This window comes from Myxocyprinus asiaticus, chromosome 42, assembly GCF_019703515.2.
Source record: "Myxocyprinus asiaticus isolate MX2 ecotype Aquarium Trade chromosome 42, UBuf_Myxa_2, whole genome shotgun sequence".
NCBI lineage: Eukaryota > Metazoa > Chordata > Actinopteri > Cypriniformes > Catostomidae > Myxocyprinus > Myxocyprinus asiaticus.
In genome coordinates this window covers 31,899,702-31,912,694 of record NC_059385.1, presented here as the reverse complement: position 1 = coordinate 31,912,694, position 12,993 = coordinate 31,899,702, and the positions used below count along the sequence as shown (strand labels likewise).

The window sequence follows — 12,993 nt, the reverse complement described above, 5'->3', positions numbered from 1 at the left end:
TGCCCGCTTACAGGCAGAAACTGAAACAGGAAGCACCCACCCTCAGAACTATCCAGTGCTGGTCAGACCAATCAGACTCTACGCTACAGGACTGTTTTGATCACACGGACTGGGAGATATTCCGGTCCGCCTCTGATGACGACATCGAGCTTTACGCTGATAGCGTAATGTGTTTCATCAAAAAGTGTGTGGAGGACGTTATTCCGACCAGAACAATACGGATCTATCCGAACCAGAAGCCATGGATAAATAGCGATGTTCACGCGGCACTTAATGTGCGGACCTCCGCTTTCAATTCCGGGAATGCGGAGGAGCACAAATAAACCAGTTATGCCCTCCGAAAAAGATCAGAACAGCAAAACGCCAGTACAGGAGCAAGATTGAAGGACAGTTTAACACCACCAACTCTAGAAGCATGTGGCAGGGAATTAACATCATCACGGACTTTAAAGGGAATAAAAACTCTGCCCTGAACACCGCTGCCTCTCTCCCGGATGAGCTAAATACTTTTTATGTTCGTTTTGAGGGAAATAACACCGCCCTCGCGGAGAGAGCTCTCGCGGCCGAAGCTACAGAGGTTAGTTCACTCTCTGTCTTTGTAGTGGATGTAACCCGATCCTTCCGACGGGTGAATATCCGCAAAGCCGCGGGTCCAGATGCCATTCCGGGCCGCATCATCAGAGCGTGCGCGGACCAGCTGGCTGGTGTTTTTACAGACATTTTCAACTTTTCCTTCTCTTTGTCTGTAGTCCCCACATGCTTTAAAACGTCCACCATTGTGCCTGTTCCAAAGCAATCAAAAATAACTTGCTTAAATGACTGGCGTCCTGTTGCTCTGACCCCCATCATCAGCAAATGCTTTGAGAGACTAATCAGAGATTACATCTGCTCTGTACTGCCTCTCTCTCTTGACCCATTGCAGTTTGCTTACCGCAGCAACCGCTCCACTGATGATGCCATTGCATCTACAATACACACTGCCCTCTCCCACCTGGAAAAAAGAACACTTATGTGAGAATGCTGTTTGTAGACTACAGCTCAGCATTCAACACCATAGTGCCCTCCAAGCTAGATGAGAAACTCCGGGCTCTGGGCTTAAACAGCTCACTGTGCAGATCCTGGACTTCCTGTCAAGCAGACGCCAAGTGGTTAGAATAGGCAGCAACATCTCCTCATCACTGACCCTCAACACTGGAGCCCCACAGGGCTGTGTTCTCAGCCCACTCTTGTATTCCTTGTACACACATGACTGTGTGGCAACACATAGCTCCAATGCCATCATTAAGTTTGCTGATGACACGACGGTGGTAGGTCCGATCACTGACAATGATGAAACAGCCTACAGAGAGGAGGTGCACACTCTGACACACTGGTGTCAGGAGCACAACCTCTCCCTCAACGTCAGTAAGACAAAGGAGCTTGTGGTGGACATCAGAAGAATAGACAGAGAACACAGTCCCATCACCATCAATGGAGCACCAGTGGAGAGAGTCAGCAGCTTCAAGTTCCTGGGTGCCCACATCACTGAGGAACTCACATGGTCCATCCACACTGAAGTCGTTGTGAAGAAGGCTCATCAGCGCCTCTTCTTCCTGAGACGGCTGAGGAAGTTTGGAATGAACCACCACATCCTCACACGGTTCTACACCTGCACTGTAGAGAGCATCCTGACTGGCTGCATCTCCGCCTGGTACGGCAATAGCACCGCCCACAACCGCAAAGCACTGCAAAGGGTGGTGCGAACTGCCAGACACATCATCAGAGGTGAGCTTCCCTCCCTCCAGGAAATATATACAAGGCGGTGTGTGAAAAAAGATCGGAGGATCATCAGAGACTCCAGCCACCCGAGCCATGGGCTGTTCTCACTGCTACCATCAGGCAGGCGGTATCGCAGCATCAGGACCCGCACCAGCCGACTCCATGATAGCTTCTTCCCCCAAGCAATCAGACTTTTGAACTCTTGATCTCCCACGATAAAAATACATCAGCGCTGCACTTTATTACTCTTACTCATATCTCACACCGGACTGTCATAAATTATATAATTATTATTATATTATATTTTCTCTTAACAAATTACTATCAACCGACAGCCTGAATGTCAATACAGTACAATACAACCTACTGTACATTCTATATATACTACTATATATACTTTTTTTATTTTTTATTTTTATTGAATAATGTGTATCTATATTGTGTGTATTGTATACTGTACAGTGTATGTTATTATTTGTATATTGTTGTGTGTAATTATGTGTATATTAGACTTTAAATTGTGCTGTGTTAATTTGATGTTATTGTAAATTGGTATATGTCTCATCACTGTCACAACTGCTATGTTGATCGGAACTGCACCCAAGAATTTCACACACCATTGTACTTGTCTATATGGCTGTGTGACAATAAAAGTGATTTGATTTTGAATTTGATAAAAGGAGCTGGTATGCAACCACTCATTCAGATTTTCTTTTCGGAGCCGAGCGGTTCTATTCATTGAAGCTGAATTCATCCGCGAAGTTCATTCACCTCATCTGCTGGATTCTATGGTGCATTCTCCCCCTCTGCACCCATGGAGTGCAGAGCACGCCCCTGGTTTCTTGGACCGACCTTGCATTTCATTGGGCAGGGGTTCCCCTAGAGCAGGTCTCCAGGCGTGTCGTGGTGACAACAGACGCCTCCAAGACGGGCTGGGGTGGCGTATGCAACGGGTACACAGCCAACGGCTCCTGGACTGGCCCGCAGCTGCGTTGGCACATCAACTACCTAGAGTTGTTGGCAGTACTGCTTGCCCCTGCGGAGGTTTCAACCGTTGATCCAGGGCAAGCACGTGTTGGTCCAGACGGACAACACAGCATCGGTAGCTTATATCAACCGCCAAGGTGGTCTACTCTCCCATTGCATGTCACAAATCTCCCGCTGTCTCCTCCTCTGGAGTCAGCAGCGGCTCAAGTCGCTATGAGCCACTCACATCCCGGGCGACCTCAACACTGCAGCAGATGTGCTGTCACATCAGGTTTACCCTCAGGGGGGAGTGGAGACTCCACCCTCAGGTGGTCCAGCTGATTTGGAGTCCATTCGGTTGAGCACAGGTAGACTTGTTTGCTTCCCGGGAATCCTTCCACTGCCCGCTTTGGTACGCCCTGACCGAGGCACCCCTCGGTATAGATGAGCTGGCACACAGTTGGCCCCCTGGAATATGCAAATACACATTTCCCCCAGTGAACCTACGGTCAGGGAGGACGAGGAGCAGATCATCCTAGTAGCACCCTACTGGCCCACCCAGACGTGGTTCAAGGATCTCACGCTCTTCGCGACAGCCCCCCCTGGCAAATTCCCATGAGGAAGGACCTTCTTTCTCAGGAACGGGGCACCATCTGGCACCCACGACCAGACCTCTGGAATCCACGTCTGGCCCCTGGATAGGACACAGAAGACCTAAGTGGCCTACCACCCATGGTGGTAGACACGATCACTCAGGCTAGTGCTCTCTCTATGAGGCACCTGTATGCCTTGAAGTGGCATCTGTTTGCTAAGTGGTGTTCTTCCTAACGCGAAGACCCCCAGAGATGCGCAGTCGGATCAGTGCTTTCCTTCCTGCAGGAGAGGCTGGAGGGGTGGCTGTCCCCCTCCACCCTGAATGTGTATGTAGCCGCTATTTCGGCGCATCATGATGCAGTAGATGGTAAGTATTTGGGGAAGCATGACTTGATCATCAGGTTCCTGAGAGGCGCTAGGAGGTTGAATCCCTCCAGCCCGCTCCTCATTCCCTCATGGGACCTCTCCGTAGTCCTTCGGGGTGTACAGGGAGCTCCCTTTGAGCCCTTGGAGTCAGCTGAGCTTAAGGCACTCTATTTGAAGACTGCCCTCCTGACTGCGCTCACTTCCATCAAAAGGGTAGGGGACATGCAAGCGTTCTCTGTCAGCGAATCGTGCCTGGAGTTCGGTCCGGGTTACTCTCATGTGATCCTGAGACCCCGACCAGGCTATGTGCCCAAGGTTCCTACAACTCCTTTTAGGGATCAGGTGGTGAACCTGCAAGCGCTGCCCCAGGAGGAGGCAGACCCAGCCTTGGCATTGCTGTGTCCGGTGTGAGCTTTACGCATCTATTTGGATCACACGCAGAGCCTTAGAAGCTCCGAGCTGCTCTTTGTTTGCTTTGGTGGACAGCGAAAAGGAAGCGCTGTCTCCAAACAGAGGATCGTTCACTGGGTTATTGACGCCATCACAATGGCATATCAGGCTCAGGAAATGCCAACCCCTGCGGGGTTATGAGCCCACTCCACCAGGAGTGTGGCGGCCTCCTGGGCCCTGGCCAGTGACGCCTCTTTGGCAGACATCTGCAGAGCAGCAGGCTGGGCAACACCCAACACCTTTGCGAGGTTCTACATTCTCCGTGTTGAGCCGGTCTCATCCCGTGTATTGGCAGGCACGAGCAGATAAGTTCCGGGACAACTGGCAGGGTGTACCGCTTGCGCATAGTGCCTTTCCCCTCCCTTGAGGTGAAAACATGCGCTCTTGACTCCCTGCCGTGTTCACAGACTGTGATCCCTGGATGACTTTCCTCCTTAGCCCTCTGGCAGTTGAGTTTGCGGAGAAACTCGCCAACCGGCCCAGTACGTGCGCAAATGAGCCCCTGTACTGAGGAAGGTGCTCCACATGTGCTGGTTCCCCGAAGGTGACCCCATGTGATATCTTCCGCAAAATTGTTTCCCTGATGGCAAACATGTGGGCAGAGGCCCCTCTGCTCCCGGTCGCCATGCTCTGTAGAAACTCCTCCCCCTTCGGGTAGGACCTACCATGGGACCTCTCCACATGACATACTTCCAACAAGACTCGGTAAGACCATGTGACGTATTCCACTCAAAATCTCCCCCCCCTTTTTGGGCGGGGTGTGGTCTCCGTGGTATCTTCCCCTTAGGAGGGACACCCCCAACGCACACACTTATGGCTCCCAGTCAGTTAACAAATTCCACTCTTTTTGGGGAGAAAAGAGAGGGGAAAGAGGCCTCGGCTGGGCTAGCCCGTCCCTATAGTTATACTTGTTCATGATAGACCGTTCGACACTCATAAGAGCATTGAGGGAGGTTATGTGATGGCCTGGTGCGCTGGCTATGAGGCACACAGCAGTCTGCCCGTCACACACCACCAGTTCACACAACACAGTTCAGCTAGTTGTGGCGTTTTGTATAGGGACCCCTAGTGTCACTACATCGACACAACGTCGAGTGTGTGACAGATAGGGAACGTCCTTGTTACTTTCGTAACCTCCGTTCCCTGATGGAGGGAACGAGACGTTGTGTCCCTCTTGCCACAATGCTGAACTACCTGCTGAAATGGCCGGAACCTGGTCTCGGCTCCTCACCACAAAACCTGAATGAGTGGTTGCATACCAGCTCCTTTTATACCCGTATATCTGGGGGAGTGGCATGCAAATTCCACTCGCCAATTCTCATTGGCCTTTTTTAAAAAAAGCAGAGGTGTTTGGGGCTACCAAGAGTGACCCCTAGTGTCACTACATCAACACAATGTCTCGTTCACTCCATCAGGGAACAGAGGTTACGAAAGTAACCAGGACGATAGTTACCATCCAACTCCCATTAAGAAAGCTTACCTATTAGTCATTTTCATTTCATTTTCAGTGAACTGTACATTAGCATACAATGATAATAATAGTGATACGATTAAATCTATTATTTATAAACATTGGCATACATTATATCCGACGTGTCATTAAACAATGCATTTCAAAACTCTTCATTGTTTACTTATAAAAGAGCACAGAATTTATCAGACATGTTAGTCAGTTCAGATGTTCTAAAAAGAAAGAAAAATACAGCACTTATGCAGGGCTGTTTTCCATGTAGAAATTGTGCTGCCTGGCAAAACTTAATAAAATGTAAAGAGTTTATATGTCCTTCTACAAACAAATATTATAAGATCAAGTCATTGATAACCTGTACAACTCAAAATGTAATTTATATGTTAAGATGCCCTCGCCAAACATATATATCGGTAAATCGTTATGACAACTAAAACTTAAGATTAATGAACATAAGTCAACTATTAGACATCGAGATATAACGTCTCCAGTAGCAAAACATTTGAATGAGATGGGTCATAACATTAAACAATTAGAATGCATAGGGACAGAGGAAGTTCAAAGATCTGGTAGAGGTAATTTAAATAATGAATTGTTAAAACATGAAGCTTTTTGGATTTATACACTCAAAGCACTAGCCCTGAATAATCTGAATGAAGAACTAGACCTATTGATTTTCTTTTGATCAAATTATAATTAAACATTCCATTGATTATATATATACATATATTCTTTGGCATAGGACATCAACAGAAATTCAAAATGTGAACACTAACATTGATTAATGACAGTGTATGCCTGATGTTTCAATGATTGGATCTTTCACATTTGACTGTTCTTGTTTAGTGATTTTATAAAATCATGTATATTTTGTGTGACTTTTTGATGTGATTTTGTACAATTGAATTCATATGTATCTGGGTCGGTAAATTGTATTGAGAGTTAATTGTGTGTCTTTTATTGTTAGCACCTGGTGATTGTTTAATTGATTCTTGTGACAAATCATGATTGAATACGTAATGTAATGAATCTACAAAGATGTAGTTTGTATATAAAAAGAGGGTGAATATGATGATGGTTTTACACATTGAGCCTGTGCTCTGAAACATCTGTGTCCATTTCCCCAAAACTGTACTGTAAATTTCTGGCAACACATCTACTGGTATTTTACGATATTTAAAAAAAAGAAAATCTATATATATATATATACCTGTTAGAGGGGTTAACAAGATTCTTCAAGCTGCTGGGATTGCGAATGTGTTTATCCAGTAAACTGACAATCTCCTCAAATTTGGGTCGGCTGTTCCTGTCCTTCTGCCAGCAGTCCATCATGAGTTGATAGAGTGCCGTTGGACAGTCCATGGGACCTGGCAGCCTGTAGTTCTCCTCCACTGCCTTTATTACCTGACAACAACAGCAAACATTACTGACACTTTACATCATATTCACAATAAATATATGTGCCTTAGTGTTCAAACACTAATTCATTACTTGTAGTTGGATACCAGGCAGTAGAATCAGCAAAATGAGTGAACATATTAAAAATTATGCAGCACTTTTTTACTATTTCCAAAATATAAACTAAAAGAAACATCAAAATATAATTGTTTACACACTATAAGTAAGCCATTTGTAGGTTGGACTTGTAAATGCTGTGGCTCTTTGGTGCTTTCATTGTTTTAAATTGTTTGTCTGAGCTCCCCATCCAGCCTGACACAGCTACATTGGAGCAACCAGTGGTCAGTATTTCATTCAAGTTATGAAATTAATTTGTGCTAAAAATTGGAATATCGCAAAAACAATTTGCGAATAAAGCTGCTTTTCCATCCCATGTGTCCAAGAGAACAAATTCATAATTTACGGGGAAATTAGCACTACATGGATGTTGTGGGAAACCACTGTGGCTCTTTTGTTCAGTGTTAAAAATAACTTGTGGTTAAGAGTGCGCAGAAAAAACACTCTCACAAACTTCATGTTTGCTTGCGATCAGCAGCAGATGCTTTATATTTAGGAGTAAAAGCATTTTTTAGACAGTTCTAGGAGGTAACAGTAGCCAATCATTTTGTTGACAGGTTTTGGCTCCAACATTTCAGAATGACCAGAGTAACATCTGGGGTACTATACGATGATATTGTTCTGCTGGTTGGTACACAGCAGTACAACAAATACCACCATGATCTATAAATGCTTTAATTTCAATATTATAAAGTTTTGCATTATATCAGGATATTGATTATGTGGAAAAGTGGATTTAAATCTGCCGAAATGACCCTTTGATAATCTCTAACCAATTTCGGTTATTGTTCCTCACTCAGACAATCTTTGTAGAACTTCCCAAAGGAAAGAATGGCGTGGTTTTTGGCTAAATATTTTCATAAACTAAATGGATATTATTCTAATGTGGGCTGGATTGAAATGTGACATTGCAAATCATTTATATCTGACTTTTTTTGTGGGGGAATTAAACCATAATGTGATTAAAACTGGAGACTGTGAATCAGAATCGAGGCAAACGATTATCATAATCACTTGAAAGGAGAAAAGTATCCCTTAATAGCAAATGCACCTGATACTATTAGTGAACAGAACTGCTCATAACATGTCTACAACACACTCACTATTGTGCTGTAAACTCTTTATTTACTATCACTGTGCTATGACCTGAATAAATACATAAATTAATTTGATTATTTTAATCAATAACATGCCCTTCTCAACATTTATTTAAAAATGTATAAAAAAATAAACAATAAAAAAAAAAAAGATACAAAATACTGCATTTCCTATCTGGGTACCTCGTGCCACTGTTATAAATGACCCTGCAACACAGGATATTTTAGGATAGATTCTATTAGGGCTGTCGATTTAATGCGTTAATTTAGTGTGATTAATTATATAAAAATAACGTGTTAAAAAAAATCATACCCCCGACGAGCATTTAAATACCATGATTACATTTTCAACGATTTTCAAAGTTTCTACTACACTTAACTTGACACAGAATCCAAAAAATGCACCGTTTATGATGCTGAACACCAGTGAGATGCTCCAAATGATTCCTTTTGAGGCACACATATGTATACAGAGCGACAATTAAAAATAGCGCAAACGGAACGCAAGAATGCGTTTTGTAAGAACTGGACATATTGACGAAGACAATGCAAAACTTTTTGCTGTCAACTGTAGTCTTGTTCAATGATATTCCGTATTATAGGCCCTACATATTATAGGCCCTACATTTTATATTTACAGTTGAAGTCAGAAGTTTACATACACTTAGGTTGAACTAATTAAAACTAATTTTTTTGCCACTCCACAGATTTAATATGAGCAAACTATTGTTTTGGCAAGTCGTTTAGGACATCTACTTTGTGAATGACACGGGTAATTTTTCGAACAATTGTTTACAGACAGAATGTTTCACTTTTAACTGACTATATCACAATTCCAGTGGGTCATAAGTTTACATACATCAAGTTAACTGTGCCTTTAAGCAGCTTGGAAAATTCCAGAAAATGATGTTAAGCCTTTAGACAATTAGCCAATTAGCTTCTGATAGGAGGTGTACTGAATTGGAGGTGTACCTGTGGATGTATTTTAAGGCCTACCTTCAATCTCAGTGCCTCTTTGCTTGACATCATGTGAAAATCAAAAGAAATAAGCCAAGACCTCAGAAAAAAAATATTGTGGGCCTCCACAAGTCTGGTTCATTCTTGGGAGCAATTTCCAAATGCCTGAAGGTACCACATTCATCTGTATAAACAATAGTACGCAAGTATAAACACCATGCCATCATACTCCTCCAGAAGGAAACGCATTCTGTCTCCTAGAGATTAACTTAGTTTGGTGTGAAAAGTGCAAATCAATCCCAAAACAACAGCAAAGGACCTTGTGAAGATGCAGGAGGAAAACGTCCTGGTTACTTGCGTAACTTCCATTCTCTGATGGAGGGAACGAGATGTTGTGTCGATGTAGTGACACTAGGGGTCACTCTTGGGAGCCCGAAACACCTCTGGTCTTTGCTAAAAGGCCAATAAAAATTGGCGAGTGGTATTTGCATGCCACTCCCCCGGACATACGGGTATAAAAGGAGCTGGTATGCAACCACTCATTCAGGTTTTATGCTGAGGAGCCGAGACAAGGTCCGGCCATTTCAGCGGGTAGTTCAGCATTGTGGCAGGAGGGACACAACGTCTCGTTCCCTCCATCAGGGAACGGAGGTTACGCAAGTAACCAGGACGTTCCCTATCTGTCACTCACTCGACGTTGTGTCGATGTAGTGACACTAGGGGTCACCTATACAAAACGCCGCAACTGGCTGAACTGTGTTACGTGAACTGGCGGTGTGTGACGGCAGACCACTGTGTGCCTCGTAGCCAGTGCACCAGGCCGACACGTAACCTCCCCCAACATAGTTATGAGTGTCGAATGGCCCTTTGGGGACAAGTCGATTACCCAAAAGATAGAGACAGGCTAACCCAGTCGTGGCCTCTTTTCCCCTTCTTTTTTTCCACTCCCTAAAAAAGAAGGGGGATTATCTGACTGGGCCGCCAGATCTAGTCGGGGGGTGTCCTTCCCAAGGGGAGGACACCACGGAGACCACACCTCACCGGTGTGAGAGGGGGCTCTGCCCAAGGAAGACGCAGTTTGCCAACAGGGAAACGAATTAGAGGAAGTTATACATCGCATGGGGTTACATTACAGGGAACTGCCACATGCGGAGCACCTACCCCAGAACAGGGCTCTTAGTTAGCATGTGTACTGGGCCGGCAGTGAGTCTCTCCGAAAACTCGACTGCCACAGGGCTCGGAGGAAGTCAACCAGGGAACATAGTTTGTGAACACTACTGGGAATTAATGGCGCACATCTTCAGCTCAGAGGAGGTGAAAGGTGCTATCAGCAAGCGATACACCCAGCCGGCTATCCCGGGCTTATCCACTTGTATTGCGTGCCACTACCTGGGACGAAACCGGTTCCACCCGGAGATTGTAGAACCTTGCAAAGGTGTTGGGTGTTGCCCAGCCTGCTGCTCTGCAAATGTCTGTTAGAGAGGCACCCCTGGTCAGGGCCCAGGAGGCCGCTACACCCCTGGTAGAATGGGCTCGTAGCCCTACCGGGGGCGGCACGTCCTGGGCGTGATATGCCAAGCTATGGCGTCAATGAGCCAGTGTGTGCTCCTCTGCTTGGAGACAGTGCTTCCTTTCCGCTGTGCACCAAAGCAGACAAAGGGCTGCTCAGAGATCCTAAAGCTCTGAGTGCGATCCAAATAGATGCGTAAAGCACGCACCGGACACAGCAACGACAGGGCTGGGTCTGCCTCCTCCTGGGGCAGCGCTCGCAGGTTCACCACCTGGTCCCTAAAAGGGGTCGTGGGAACCTTGGCACATAGCCCGGTCGGGGTCTCAGGATCACGTGAGAGTAGCCCAGACCGAACTCCAGGCACGTTTGCTGACAGAGAACGCTTGCAGGTCTCCTACCCTCTTGATGGAAGTGAGCGCAGTCAGGAGGGCAGTCTTCAAAGAGAGTGTCTTAAGCTCAGCTGACTGCAAAGGCTCAAAGGGGGCTCTCTGTAGACCCTGAAGAACTACAGAGAGTTCCCATGAGGGAATGAGGCACAGTCTGGAGGGGTTCAGCCTCCTGGTGTCTCTCAGGAACCTGATGATCAGGTCGTGCTTCCCTAAGGACTTACCATCCACTGTGTCGTGGTGTGCTGCTATAGCAGCAATGTAGACCTTCAAAGTGGAAGGGGACAGCCACCCTTCCAACCTCTCCTGCAGGAAGGAAAGCACCGATCCGACTGTGCATCTCTGAGGGTCTTCCCATCAGGAAGAACACCACTTAGCGAACAGACGCCACTTAAAGGCATACAGGCGCCTCGTAGAGGGGGCCCTAGCCTGAGTGATTGTGTCTACCACTGCGGGTGGTAGACCCCTTAGGTCTTCTGTGTCCCATCCAGGGGCCAGACGTGGAGATTCGCGGGTGCCAGATGGTGCCCCGTCCCTGAGAAAGAAGGTCCTTCCTCAGGGGAATTCGCCGGGGGGGGCTGTCGCACGGAGCGTGAGGTCCGAGAACCATGTCTAGGTGGGCCAGTAGAGTGCGTATAGCCCCTGGCCGCCCCGCCATCGAGGGTAGTGAGGGCGGGGGACCTGGGCAGTAAAAGGTGCCTCCCACGATTCCGGGAAGAAAGGCACTGGAGTGGGGCGTGGCTGCTTTGAGCAGTGCCGTGAGCCCAGGAACCAATCATCGAGCCGTGACGGTTCATGGGAGAGTGGAGGGTTCCACTCTAGCCCGACACTCGCGGCCGCCCGGGAAAGCAAGTCCGTCATCTCTGCATCAGCCTGTGACTGGGCAATCTACCCCGAAGGGGGGAGCCCAGATGAGGCTTCTGCGTCCAACTGGACAAGCCCGCTCTCCGATGCAGCGCTCGAGAGCTCATCAGCTTCGCGGGCTCCAAACAAGAGGTCAAACTCGCCGTGAAACGAGCCGGCGGACTCATCCAGAAGGCAGACGAGCATGCTGGGGAATGGGAGGTCCACGGGGGGATACCCGGCGACTGCAACATTGCCATGGTCATGTTCTCGCAGTGAGAAGATGAATCATCCATGAACGCTGCCTCCGTGTGGGTCGTGCCCAGACACGAAAGACAGCGATCATGACCGTCTGAAGTTGAGAGGTAACGACCGCAACCAGGAATAACATTTGGTCAGAAAGGCATCTTAAAAAAACGCTTCTTTAAAAAGACGCTTCTCTAAAAAGACGTTCCGTGTGTGCCGCTCTTTTAGAGAAATATACTCTTTCAGAAAATATACTCTCTTTTTTCTGCCAAAGCACCCAGGGGCGTTCTCTGCAGTGCACCAGTGCAGAGGAGGGAAAAGCTGCTGAAATGTGCCATCAGATCCAGCAGAGGTGAATGAACAGTCGTGAGAATTCAGCTCAATGTAAATGAACGTTCGGCTCCGAAGAGAAAATCTGAATGAGTGGTTGCATACCAGCTCCTTTTATACCCGTATGTCCGGGGGAGTGGCATGCAAATACCACTCACCAATTTTCATTGGCCTTTTATCAAAAACCAGAGGTGTTTCCGGGCTCCCAAGAGTGACCCCTAGTGTCACTACATCGACACAACGTCGAGTGAGTGACAGATAGGGAATGGTAGACAAGTATCTATATCCACAGTAAAACAAGTCCTATATCGACATAACCTGAAAGGCTGCTCAGCAAGGAAGAAGCCACTGCACCAAAACCACAACAAAAAAGCCAAACTACAGTTTGAAAGTGCACATGGGGACAACTATCTTGCAAAATGTACTCTGGTCTAACGAAACAAAAATTGAACTGTTTGGCCATAATGACCTTCGTTATGTTTGGAGGAAAAAAGGTAAGGCTTGCAA

The 12,993-nt window shown here is 46.6% G+C and overlaps 1 protein-coding gene across 3 annotated transcripts in view; it reads right to left on the bottom strand.

The window, feature by feature from the left end:
• Positions 1-12,993, bottom strand: part of LOC127432332 (ephrin type-A receptor 5-like) — a 182,355-nt gene that overhangs the window by 22,487 nt on the left and 146,875 nt on the right. For all 3 annotated transcript variants that reach the window (XM_051683252.1, XM_051683253.1, XM_051683254.1), the window contains exon 15: positions 6,813-7,006. In XM_051683252.1, coding sequence (XP_051539212.1) covers positions 6,813-7,006 — 194 coding nt within the window. The remainder of the gene's footprint in view (positions 1-6,812; positions 7,007-12,993) is intronic.